This window comes from Epinephelus moara, chromosome 21, assembly GCF_006386435.1.
Source record: "Epinephelus moara isolate mb chromosome 21, YSFRI_EMoa_1.0, whole genome shotgun sequence".
Lineage (NCBI taxonomy): Eukaryota > Metazoa > Chordata > Actinopteri > Perciformes > Serranidae > Epinephelus > Epinephelus moara.
This window is the reverse complement of record NC_065526.1, coordinates 28,278,252-28,291,888: the sequence shown is the minus strand read 5'-3', so window position 1 is coordinate 28,291,888 and position 13,637 is coordinate 28,278,252. Positions and strand designations below refer to the sequence as shown.

The following is a 13,637-nucleotide window of genomic DNA, read 5'->3' as shown; positions in this document are numbered from 1 at the left end:
TGCCTGAAGGCAGAGGCAGAAAAATAAGTAGATGGGAATGACTGAAACCGATCAGAGAAACACTAATGTGGATGAACAGTTTTAACATGTATACAGTATCTTAGGGTGCTTTCAGTCCTAAAGTTCGCTTGCTTTGGTCCAAATCAGGGACTCATTTTGTTACACAGCTGCATAATGGCTTACAGTTGGTTCGTGCTCTCACAGCAGCATTTGCAAACGGACCAGATCAAATGCCTGCGTGAGAAAGCTGCTCTTGATTGGTCAGAATTTCCATGCGGGAAAAATCCAGGAAGTAAAGAAAACCTTGAAGAAGAGTACATATCGAGAAAAATGCGACACTTTCTAATGTCACAATGGAGGGACAACTACGCAGGTTGATCTTAACGCTGGTCATCCTGTACTTTAATTGCTTGCATTGTTCATTTTTCCAACTAGAAAACAATGTTTTGATGCACTGGATGCACCTAAAGCGAATATTAAGGCAGAACAGGAGGAGGCGAACATTAACAATCCTCCAGGACTGTAACATGCTCATGTTTAACCCAAACAACGTGTAATGCGACTGCAGTCAGTTCGGATCGAGATCGGAACACGTTCGTTTGTAACCGGACCAAGACCACCTCTTCAAGAAGGTCTCGCACCAGTTGTTTTGGTGTGCACCCGATTGCTATGTTCACACCTGCCCAAACGAACCACACTTAGGGGGCAAATAAACTTGACTTTGATTGAACCGAACCAAACAGGGCAGGTGTGAAAACACTTTAAATCTCTTTAATATATCTTTCCTCTTTTCTTCTCCTTTCGCTTTCTGTGGCTTTCCCTTTTTCTTTTCTTTTTTACTTCCTTCCTTTCTCTCACTTGCCTTCTAACACTGAACCTCTCCCACTTTGCACATCTAATGCACACCTCGCACCCTCAGAGCCTTCACTCTCCTTCTTCTCCGGTCAATCTTTAGCATTGACTGAAATGAAATGCTCCTCATTTACACTTTCTTCTTCTTCCTCTCCACACTCACTCACACTCACACACACACACTAACACACAGACTTCTCTCCACTGCAGTGCCTGGAACGATTAGCAGGTTGGCAGCGGCGAGCTCAACTTTGGCCAAACAAACCTGTCGATTTTATGGCATCTGAAAGAGCCGCTTGAGGGGAATTTAAAAAAAAAAAAAAAAAAAAGAGGGGGGTGGAGGGGAGCGAGGGAAGGAGGTGAGAAGGAGGCAGTGAAGGGTGTAATTGGTCGAGGGAAGTCGGGCGTGGAGAGCATTGTTGGCTGCCTACTGTAGCAGTCTATCTCTATTTTATTCATACTCTGACTCTCTCTCCCTATTCCTCCCTTACTTTCTATCACTACATTTACCACTCCCATTCTCCCCGTATATCTTCCCCCTCATCCCTCTCTCCCCCGTATGTGGACACACCTGCCCACATACTTAAGGTCTGGGGCTGTTTTTTTATGCACTGGGTGACAATTCTGTGTTTCAATGAGGTAAATTTTCCAAGCTCTGTCCCCTTTTCTTCATCTTTCCACCACTTTCTATCTACTTTTCTGCTTTCCTCTCTTGTCTTTGTTCCCTTTTTTTCTTCAATTCATAACTCTGATTTTTCACTCTCTCTCTCTTACTCTTGCCTGTCCTCCCCTGCTCTCTCTTCTCTCACTCTTTCTGACACGTCTCGCTGTAGCTCCATGCTGATAGACCATGAATATCAAATACCTGTGGCACAGCATGGAGGGAGAGAGGAAGGCAGGTGTGTGTGTGTGTGTGTGTGTGTGTGTGTGTGTGTGTGACAGTAAGTGACAGAGAGAGAGAGCAGGTCTGTATGCATCTATAGGTGGATATGTATCAGTACGACCTCACAAACACACAAGACAGCATGTGCGCTCACTCAAATGTCATCCTTATACACCGTGTGTGTGCCTGCACGCATCCTTCAACTGCCAACACACACCACTGACATGTGACGACTACAGCGTGAACGGGAAGAATCGATTGACACACGCATACACACTTCTCAGTTGCCGTCCCAAGCTAATCAGCTGCCCTCTCCCTTTCGGACAGTCAAACACTACGTGGCTCGCTCTTTAGAGCTCCACAACCCACTAGAAACCATTTATAACCTCATCCAACCCTGAGCAATTACACCAGCAGCTGCTCCACGTATGTGTGCGCTAGTGTGTGAGTGTACTTATGTGTGAATGTGTAGTCGTGTATGTGCATCTGAGGTATGTTTGTGTGAAGTGTGCCATATGGCTTGTGCGTTTTTGAGTTGGGAATGTGTGAACGGCCTTAGTTTAGTTTATGTAACTGTATACTGTGAGTGTTGTGTGTGTGGAGTGAGTGTGCTGTATGGGAGGCTGTAATGCGTGTGTGTGAGTGCGTGTGTATGGTCCAGGTGGCAGCTTGAAACATCACTTTAATTAAGCCGGAGAGCCTGTTCTGTGGTAGAACGGCCCTCTCTGATTGACTCGTATGTGTCACCAACAGGCCGCTACACAACACAGAAAAAGTATCGAGCCTGCTGCCACAGAGCTGCAGCCATTAATCACTGCGGCTATCCTATTGTGCTAATAATGAAACAAAGTTATGTAACTCTTGTAATGATTCCCTGTTATGTGAAAAACTACAATGCACCCAAAGCTGTGGTTTTCAGATGCTTTGCTGAGTAAGAGCACTTAATTACAAGTTAGTCTTTTATATTTACTTGAGAAAAGTACAGAAGCATTAACAGCAATATGTACAAATGTATCAAAAACACAAGTGTTGTTATGCATATGATCTATTTTTGAGTATTATATTATTATACTGAAGATATATATTAGGATTGCTTTTAATGATGTGTTAATCTCTATGAACAGATATCTGCAGAATCTGTAGGCAATGGGACAAGGTTTTGGTATCGGAGGTGTTCTAGTTTCTGTTTGTAGTCTGTTGGTACTCAGTGTAGTATAGACTAATCAGGTTTAAGCGACAGGTAAACAGTCTGTGTGGAGAGGTGGATCACATTGGCCAAGATGCAATCTCGGAACCCACTGGCGTTGGTCTGATGACAATTTAGCTTTTATATATATATATATATATATATATATATATATATATATATATATATGGGTTTTTTTTTTTGCATTCACATGCAGCTATCTGTTTAAAGAGATGGGCAGAAACGACCAGCACATGGAAGAGAAAGTCTTGGTCTGGATATCGGCTGGCTTCAATGGATCTCCCGAAAAATTGTCCCCAGAGGCTAATCGTAGCCGTAACTGATAGCCGACAGGTTCTGAGATTGCTGATGCATTACCAGAAACCCAGGTTTTTAATGTTGTAGCTAATCAAGGGGGTACATCTAACTACTTCATCTTCTTTTGGATTATTCAAACAATTATTAAATATTGTATATAATAATTATGTATTGTACATAAGCATGAGTAAAAGGTCTATTTCGATCTGAAATGCAGTGACGGAGCATATGATGGAATTACACTGTTATTACCTGAATGATATGAATGAGGACCACACCTCTGCAGTCAACGTTATTTGTTCTGTTAACCCTTAAAACAGTGGTTCCAAACTGGTGGGTCGTGGTCCAAAAGTGGGTCACTCTGAATGGACCACAAGTGACTTGCAAACTATCATTGTAAAAAAATATATATATTATTTTTTTTAACTTTATAAGTGCAATGATTTTATCGGCACAGAGTTTTCATTTTGAAGTGCGTTTCCTGCTGTAAAGTGAGTGACAGACAGCTACTTGACAAACAACAAACCAGCTCGACGACATGGCCAAACGCAAGTATGATGCTGAATGTATTAAACTTTGTGGACCTTGTACTAACGACTAAAGGGAAATCTGGACCCTGTGGCTGGACCAGTTTGGAACCACTGCTTTGACGTATGAATTGAGCTTCAGTGTAGAGCTGGGTGATATGGAGAAAATAAAGTATCACAAATTTGTGACTAAATACTTGATATTGATATTGTGACAAAATTGTTGAGTTGACTACTGGTGCTTTCACAAAATATTTAGACAAAGAGATTTTTGATAAATGATCAGTAATGTGGATACAATGACTGAGTGGTTTAAGGCAAATAATAGAACAACTAGAACAGTCTGGTAAGTTCAGAACATTACATTACTTTGCTGTAATACAGCCTTTAAAACCAGGAAGCAATATCCAAAATCTATCTACAGACAACAATCTCATCTAACAGTATCAAAATCATATCCATATTGCCCAGCCCTACTTCAGCATATACATTAAAATGAAATATGGCATACAAAGCCTGATTTATGGTCCTGCGTTAAATCAACGACGTCGCTACGTCGTAGGGTATGTGGCTACGCAGAAGGCTCGCCGTAGCCCCCGGCGTAGCCTGACGTGCACCTCCCCAAAAATGTAACTACACGTCGAGGCGACGCAGACCCAGCGCAGACCGAGAGGGCTGTGATTGGTTTGCTTGGTAGCAACGCATTTCCGGTTCCGTATTTCCAGATGTCACCATCCCCGCCATCTTTAAACATCTTCTGTTGCGATGTAGATGTTGCAGTATTAAGGCCCATTTATGCTTAACGTTCAATACGGATACGGATATGGACGGAGCCGTCTGTCCGTGCTCCACGTTCATTTCTCTGTGACCGGAAAAGCCGGAAGCTAAACAAAGAATCAACTAGAGACGACGATAACCATTCAGGAAAGGAACGCAGCCTCCTGCCGCTCTGGCGGTGAATTGCACCGCGACGAAATGGAGTGACGGAGAAGTTCGAAGGGTTCACGACGGCGTCACGGCAACGACGTAGGTACGTCGTAGGTATGCCGCAGGACCATAAATCAGGCTGTAAAAACCCTCTTGCCAATCAGCTGATGATGCTTATTATATGATAATTTCACAAAATATAGTAATTCACTATTACACAAATATCATTATCCTTAGACAAACAGAACCTTCCGCAGCACTGTGCTGTTCTATCAGTTATGGTTTATTATGCAATATAAGCGTTTTGCTAATTTAAGATAATAATTATCATACACTGACAGTGTGATACTAAACTGTAAATGAAGTTGGTTAATAACCATGATGTGTCATAAGATGTGCTAACTGCTGTGACATGTCATGTATTTAATGTATCATCCTACAAAGTGTCACCACACCTGTAATAGAACTGCATTATGACTTAAAGTACTGCTGTTCTTTTTTTAATTTAATACTAATGCTGTGTCATGAACAGCCAACACATGTTCTGCTATGCTAAATGCTACATCATGTCATCAAGAAAACCTTCATCATTACACTATAACGTGCTAACAGATTGCCGTTTCATAACAGCTTTGTGTGCAGAGAGGAGAGGAAACATGCATGTGTGATAGATAGCATCTTGGCACGGTGTTGCTGCAGCATTACTGCTGCCACTGCTGATGGCTTTTCAATATAGCATTGCAGTAATTTTCCATAAGCCTGTGTGACTAATGGCGTAAACAATGGAGCCGAATGTTCACGTTATGGGCCCATTATGGAACTATCAGGGCAGGCATGTAAAGACGGATGCCTTTGATCAGCGCTCTATTGTAGAAGCCAGGAGCAGAGAAGAGGATTTGCGTCTTTAAGTGTGTCGTAAGTGTGTGTGCGCGAGAAAGCGAGGGGAAGAGAGGAAGAATGAAGTGAAAGGGAGAAATAAAGAGAGGTACAAAAGACAAAGACAAGAGAGATACAATGAAAATTCAAGAGAGGAGAGGCTAAGAGCTGCTGAGAGAGAGAGGGAGAAGCAGAAAACCCAACAAAGTGTTTTGTTGCTACAGACCATTGGCAGAGCAATGAATTGCTTAAATGACTCCCAGTCTGTCTGTGAAGCCACCCAAAGTATCTCATTTGCCTTTACTGCCTTTTCCCTATACAGCATAATGACCCAAGCTGGTGATGTCATGCAGCAGTTACCTCGATCAGCCAATGGGGTTTCCCGGCTGTCACAGGCTGCCTTGGATGCTAAAGGGAGCAGTCAAAGTCAACAGGTTAGACACAATGGCTCCTTAGATAGAGACCACTTAATAAGTCAATACAGGAATGTGATGGAGAGTGAGGTGGCCAGATATTAACAATGGTGGTAAATGATGTAGATGTAATGGCAGAGGGGTTGAAAGAAACACAAATGCACAAAAGCATTGGCAAATTAAATAATGAATCAAGTAGAGATTAGCTTTGCTGTACAAAAACAATAACGTGCAATGAGCAAGTTTTTATGTTTATTATTCTGAAGCTGAATACAAGACTACTGTAAAAATGTGGGTAAATTTTGGGTCATTGGACCGATTTCAAGAAGTGAGTGCTTTTTCCACTTCAGTGGTTGCATTCTGTCTGCTGTGTAACCCTCGACAGAGCTCTCTCTCTCACAGGATGAGTCATGCCATGCCAAGCTCAAAAACCCTGGCTGGAGAGCCTGCAAAACCTGCAGGTCTAAAAGCTGTATACATAATATATTCTGTTGGCTTTCGATGTTATTAATTGTACTTTCTTAACTGCACAAAGAGATGAAAAATAGATGGAATAAAGCCATGATAGTGACAAAATCAGCAGACTAAAACCTCTTTTGTTCTTTAATATCAGCTCTCTTTGTGTAAGATGCCTCATGGATACATTTTTTTACGTATCTACAGATAATACACTCTGCCATCAGCGTAATGATGCATGGATGCAATTCTGTTAGTCGTGTGCATCACACACTATGTGGGGTTTTATTTTTACTAGGGCTGCTCCCCGAAAGTTGGAGCTTCAAGTTGAGCTGTCGTTTTGTGTAGGCTACTTTTGGGAATGTTTTGGTCTCCAGATTTTGCTGCGGAGTGAGTGCTCTTGACTGTCACGCTACTACTTTGGTACACGCAGCTGCAGACACAATGCAGCAGCCCCGAGGAGGAGAGACTCTGCACCGTAAGGCTCAGAGATAACATCATCTTCTCTCCTCTACTTCGATGTGGTGAATTTACAGCGCACAGCAACCTAAAACGATTCAGACTATGGCTTTTGTTTGATATCTAGTGTCCGTGAAAAAGGACGATGCACATTTCCAATCCGCTGTTGTCGCATTTAGCTTGTTTACATGAATGCGGCTGTCACACTAAATGTTCAGCTAAGCCCTTTCAAACTTTATATATAAAAAAAGAGACGAATTGTCAAATATTCGGCATCATTCTGAGACAGGTAGAGCCCTAATTTCTACTCATGTCTCTATGCACACTGTCACTGTACAAGTTGTCAGGATTCAGTGAATGACTCTACACAAATTAAGCTTCGAAACAATTCTATTTCACTGGACTTAAATGGTGCAGTAGTGCTCAAACTATCATTTGGTTGACTTACAAGAAATTTGATTAAATGATCATGTGAGTTATTTATCAAACAAAATTGGAGAGCATTTGCTGGTTCCAGATCCTTAAATGTGAGGATTTGTGGCTTTTTCTGCTTTATATGTTTATAAATCAAATACTTTGGAAAGTTTGTATTATCAAAAAAGGGCCCAATTTGAAACTATCACTACCTCAGGCTATGTTTTGCATTTTTCATAATTTTCTGAAGTTCTCCAGACTAATTGATTTAACAAGAACAACCATAATAATTTGGAGATTAATAATGAAAATAATCATTAGTTGCTGCCCTAACTTTCAACATCCAATTTTCTCTTCATCTACTGGAAAGGTATCTATTACTTGAAAATGGATGCGCGTCCATTAAAAGCTGCCCTGTTCTGTTATATGCACACCCTGCATCTAAAGCTCTGCACCATCACCGTGCCTCTGCTGCTGTTGTTGTTGTTGTTGGCGGCGAGATGTTTAAAATGAGGCGCCTGACAACAGATAACATCTGAAAGGCACCGAATCCATTATGGCGGTTGATGTTACGGGAAAGGGTGAGGAGGAGAGAGGCTCATCTGGAGGTTTGGAGGTAGAAAGGGAGGAGAGGAGGGAGGTGAGGAGAGACAAAATGGGGGAGAGAGGAGACGGCGTGGCCATGGTGGGTTTGCTCAGTCTATCTGGCTCTCGTCCCTGCTGCTGCATTGATTTTTAGGGAGGTAAATGTCCAAAATATGAGAGAATGAAACAATTGCTTTTAGTTCAATAAAGGTGCGCTTGTATTTCTACATAAATGTATAAGTGTTTAGTCAAGCTCTACTTTAGTTGTGACACTGAAGATTGGCCTGAATCAGTACCAGGAAATATTGGCGGAAGGAGACAAAACTTAAAACAAACAGGGCTCCTAAACAGCAGTTAGCAGACGATCCAATCAGAAAGCTGATCTGTCTGACTTTTATTTCCATTACATTATTGAAAATAAATAAATAAAAGTGTTGTGATTTGATTTCTGGGCAATGAAGTCCTTTAAAACATTCAAAACTCAAGTTATCTCTCACTGCTAGTGTAGCTTGGATGCTGCAGCAGGTCGTTGTGTTGCCAGCTCTCACTCACACAAAGCAGCAGTGGTAGATGGGCCACTCTCGGGCATCTTTCATTCCTATTATTATACTTTAAGGTTGATGGAATGACACACGTCATCGTGTCTGAACGTGTGTACATATGTGAGATGTGCCAGCTGCAGTCACAATAACCGACAACGTCCTGCCATAACGTTCCTCGATGATGTGGATCATCCACGCAGCTGGCAGGTACGACCGCCAATCAAATTAACCGGCCAATTACACTTCTAGCGTGCCGCGCAAAACGCAACCAATTACCTGCACTTGGCCAGATGTAAGCTGAAGGTAAGGCCAGATGTGAAGACGTGAAGTCTGCGGTTGGTAAATTACAACTCAAGTTCGCTATGTAAATGGAGAGTTATGGAAATCTGAATAGCCTTTTAATATCAGCAGTAAAGACAGATGAGCTTTTAACAGCTGCTGTGGTGGAGAACCTTTTAAGGCGGTGTGACGAGTAACGTTCAGCCGTAGAGACGGTGCTGGAACATTTTGAGACACCGTACATCCTGCTGAAAGCTCATTCTTCACAGGAGGTAGATTCTCATACTGAAACTACATCAGCTGCCACTGAAGGGTCCAATCCCAAGATTAGGAATGTTTATTTGCATTCAGTGCCTGGGTATTTACGGTATGATATATTAGCCTATATATGTCAAGTGCCTCTGTCACAGATGGCGTCATGTGTCTAAGATGTCAAACTTTATGTGCACTTTTGGCACTGGGAGAGCCACAGCCAGCTCTGACTGCATTTTCCCCTCAATAAAGTAAAACACAAACTAAACAGACTGTTTGTTATTCACCTCACATATCAGAGTGAGTCTGCTGCAAGAAGGCCAGACTGACAACCTTATCCACAGCCAACAAATAAAGCAAACTCCCATGTGTTTCCACCTTCACTGACAAATACAGCTCTGAGGGGAGTGATGGAGCGAATTATTCTGCAGCGCAGCCTGAACAGTCCACACTGATGAACCATGAAATTGTGATTTGTTGGAGCAACTCTGGATGGAGATTAAAATTAGTGTTACTGACTAACATTTATACGCACGACTAGTGACTTGCACTTTGATTAACCAGCTAGTTTACTGGTGGATCCAGAATGCACGCATAAGCTTTTGTTTTTATCCCAACTGGGTGATTATGTTCGGTGTTTCTCCTAGCAGAGATTAATAACATCCATGCAAAGGGGGGGCTCAGACTAAATAAAGAGTAGGAGCTGTTAAGGAGGAGGAGGAGGAGGCGGTTTTGGGAAGTGGGTTTAATCGCAGGCTAGTGTTGGGGTGGAGTCTTACCAAATCTCTGGGGCTTTGCATCTGAGGCTCAGCATTCTAGAGGATGGAGGGGGGGACAGAAGAACCACAGGTAATCAAGCAAACATATTTACCAACAGCAACAGTGAAAACTTGAGCACACAAGAAGCTGTGAAGGGCGAACTTATGGATAAATGGAAGCAGTGTGATGAGAAAATGGGGATGCAGGATATGAAAATGATCAATCTCAGCAGGCAGGTGGGTAGTGATTGCTGGGTAGTGTGCGCACAGACTTAAAATATTTATACCTGTGGGTCCGAAGCAACTTTTGTGCTCGCAAGGACAAAATGTCACAATCTCATTGAGGTCAGAGGAGATAACATCCTACCTTTACACACCTTTGCAGTTTCAGTTTGGTTTACTCTCTACACTCTCTAACCAGTGTCCTCTTACTGTCCTGCTGCTATAATCCAGACAACAGAAACTCTCTGCTCATCCAAACTGCTTTCACCCAACAACAGTGACCTAGGTGAGCTCACAGCAATAAGCTTTCCAAGCAACAGGAAGTGCTTTGTGCACAGCTTTGAGTTTTGAAAAAAGAATTTGCACTCTCTGATCTGTACAATATTCATGTATAAAATAAATTGCACAATGGCAACCCAATCACCAGAAAACATGGTGGCATTTAACATTTCTGCAAACCATGGTTAGTTACATTTGTACATTACTATGAAGGAGATATGTTGGAACTTTACGTTTCAACAATGCTGTGGTTATTGAGTGGTTAGTTTTAGGCAGACAAGAAAGGATGGCAGAGGAAATACCTGCAATCCAATTCAACTGAGATGGTCAGCCTAAACAAGGGTTCACACGCTGAGATCAATGCCAAAAAATGTCAGCTGATTTAGAGCATCTGTGCACAAAAAGAAAAATGCACTGATGATAGTCAAGGACTGAAACTATTGCTGCTGATTTTAATCACTTTCTATTATCATTTGCACTTTAAAGACTCTTGTTTTTAAAGTGCAAATGAATAAACTGACATTTTCTGGCACTGATCTCAGCCCGTGAACCCTTTTTGTGGCAGCTCAGTTGAATTGGTGTGCGGGTATCTTTTCTGTCATCCTTTCTCGTTTGTCCATTGTACCGACGCACCCAAAACAAACTTGTTTGTCGCCCTAAGTAGGCGCAGTTTCACAGCAGCATCAAGCAGACTCTGCAGTAGGCTCAGGCACAAAAATCACATCATCATGAATAGGAAAAGATCGTGTCTTGGCTTAAAATACCAAGTTTCGGTGGCACAATCCCAGAAGGAAATCTCATGGCACTATTTTCACTGAATGGTTGCTACAAAACACCAACGTTTGGGGCATAAAAAACAGATGGGAACACAGCAATGACTCACTAAAACACAACTTGTTTTGTTGTTTATTGGTCTCAAACAATGGTCTGGCAGCCATCTAGCTTGTGTGACCCCCCCCCCACCTTCCATCTCCAGATGACAAAGTCAGCTCATACACTACGTCACTTCAGAAACATTGATATGATACATATGAAATGGGCAAATGTAACATATTTGCGGCCTGCAGAAATATATAATGCCAACATTTTCATCTGGTGACTGGGCTGAGGAATGATGTTTTGGACAATATTTCCTGAAACATTTGCACTAAGTTTGGTCTCTCAATATACAAAAAAATTCTCCTGCAACATGTTCTGCTTTTTTTAAGGGGTGAAATAAATTGAATCTATACTTTAACTGAAACTGACAGTGCGTAAATATTATCTAAAAATCTGCTGGAAATTCACATCAATCAAAAATGTGAAGGGTCGTGCTCTTTCTCTCAATGACGCTAAATGTGATTTTGCTTCTCATGTGCATGAATGTGCAGTGCATTAATAACGGTATATTAGCATAGTCATACCAATTTACATAGCAATTCTTTTGTTTGACTGCCATTGATGTGGAAAGCTCACTAACCAATTTCATCATTATGTTACTTGGAAGACGGATACACTTTCAGAAGAGTGATAAAATAGGTTGTCCAGCTACAAAAACATAAGTGCATTCAAGGTCTCTTGTTTTCTACCTGCTGCATGTGGTAGCTGATACAACAGCTGTTGACTTTAGTTTTTCATTACACTACATTAGGTTTAATACATAAAGCTTAGTAACTGCCATTTTTGATCCATACTTATGTGCCAGGAAAATGGGCTGTATACTCTTGACTCTTGTTTTGTTAAGCTCAATTTAGCCGTCCAGCTTGTGTTTTTATTGTTATATAATGTATGTTATTGCTAGAAATATGTTAACTTAAGTCTCCCTTATCTCTAAAACCCATGAGAAAATGCTGAGCCTAGCTTACAGCTCTGGATAGAGATGGAAGCTGCTCATTTTGTGCACCAGACCTCATCTCCCCCGAGTCCCATCTCAACCCTTTCACATCACCCTCTCCACCCTCTACGGCTGATAACCACAGTTCAAATAAATCCCACCATCTAACTACCAACTACGCAGAGTCAGCCGGACTCACAGCCCCACTCTAATCTAAAGATGAGTATCGACCAGAGTGGCAGTTCCTCTCATCCAACTTCGCCCGTGGCGACAGCCAGCCAATAGCCTCCTCTGCATTCCTTGCTGTGATAATTGTCACCAATCAGCCATTTGATTGACACTACTTGCAAGCGAATGGCTGCTTGTGCCTCTAATGGCCCCGGTGACTGCTGAGGGTGCTGGGAGAGACCATTTTTATGACAACAGCAGGGGGATTTAAGGCTGTTTGGTGCCGTAACTCATGTTACAACTCGATAAGGTGCGTGTTAAAGCCAGCTAGTGGGGCTAGAGAGATAGCAGAGAATCATTGACCGCCGCTGTGAAGTAAACACCAATGTGATTTAAAGCACGTTGCACTGGGGGGAAAAAAACCTACACTTAAGCCTCAGTGTTCTGCCAAGTTGTTCTTGTCTCGGCCATTATGAGCTTACTTCTTTATCAAACAACTTTGAGGTAGCTCCAGATGTGCGGTAAATCAAACCTGATTTTCTGCAATGATAATTAAGTATAACATCTGGCATCATGTAAAAACACAACTTTGAGGGAAGCAAACAGTTGTAAGAAACGTAACAACTAAATTAGCAAAGGTTTGCATGAATTATTGAAGTTACAAGCTGTGAGTGGCATCTGTCCACACTGAGTGACAGCAGTAGCATCCAAAAACACTCTCAAAGATTTGTATTGCTGTTTGTATAACATAATGTGTGAGGATTTCGCCTGATTGATATTCAAGCCAAGTGTGTTTTCCACTCTCTGCCTACTACCTGCCCCTGCGTCTGTCTGTTCATCCCCACATCCATCAATCTAGCAAGTCAGCTTGGAGGCAAAACACAGTGTGAGAGATGGAAACGCGGAGACGGAGAAGGTAACCTAACAAAGCGAGAGGAAGAGAGGGAAGTGGTGAATGAGAATGAAAGGAGCGGGAGGGGAAGGTGACAGATAAAGAAAGACAGAGACGGAGTGAAAGCGAGAGGAAAGGAGAGGGTGAAGGAGATAAAGAGAAGAGATTGAGCTCTACAGGTTTCCTCTGAGGCCAGCCGCAGCTTGGTAATAGAGGAGTGCAGCGACGGAGCGGGACAATCAATCTGCATGCTCGGCTAGCGTGTTGTGTTAGCTGGGAAATGAGAAGACAACACGGCACTCACTGTAAGGATTAACGGCACTCGTGACAGCACGGGAGCGCACATAGACACACTCTCGCACATAAGCGTGAACGCACACTCATAATCTATACTTATCCATGCACGGGGGACTGTATATATGCTATGATGGGAAATGTATTATGCTGATGGGATGGAGAGTTGGAGGAATGTTCCGAAGGAGGTGGAGAATGACAAACATACCACTTCTCGGGGGAGGAAAGTGTCCTCTTGCCGT

At 42.3% G+C, this 13,637-nt stretch overlaps 1 protein-coding gene across 1 annotated transcript in view; it reads right to left on the bottom strand.

Annotated features, from left to right (window-relative positions):
- Positions 1–13,637, bottom strand: part of LOC126382469 (partitioning defective 3 homolog) — a 289,875-nt gene that overhangs the window by 123,477 nt on the left and 152,761 nt on the right. The window contains exons 10-12 of the mRNA XM_050032353.1: positions 13,604–13,632; positions 9,749–9,784; positions 5,930–5,977 (exon numbers count right to left, since the gene is read on the bottom strand). Of these exons, the coding sequence (XP_049888310.1) occupies positions 5,930–5,977; positions 9,749–9,784; positions 13,604–13,632 (113 nt within the window). The remainder of the gene's footprint in view (positions 1–5,929; positions 5,978–9,748; positions 9,785–13,603; positions 13,633–13,637) is intronic.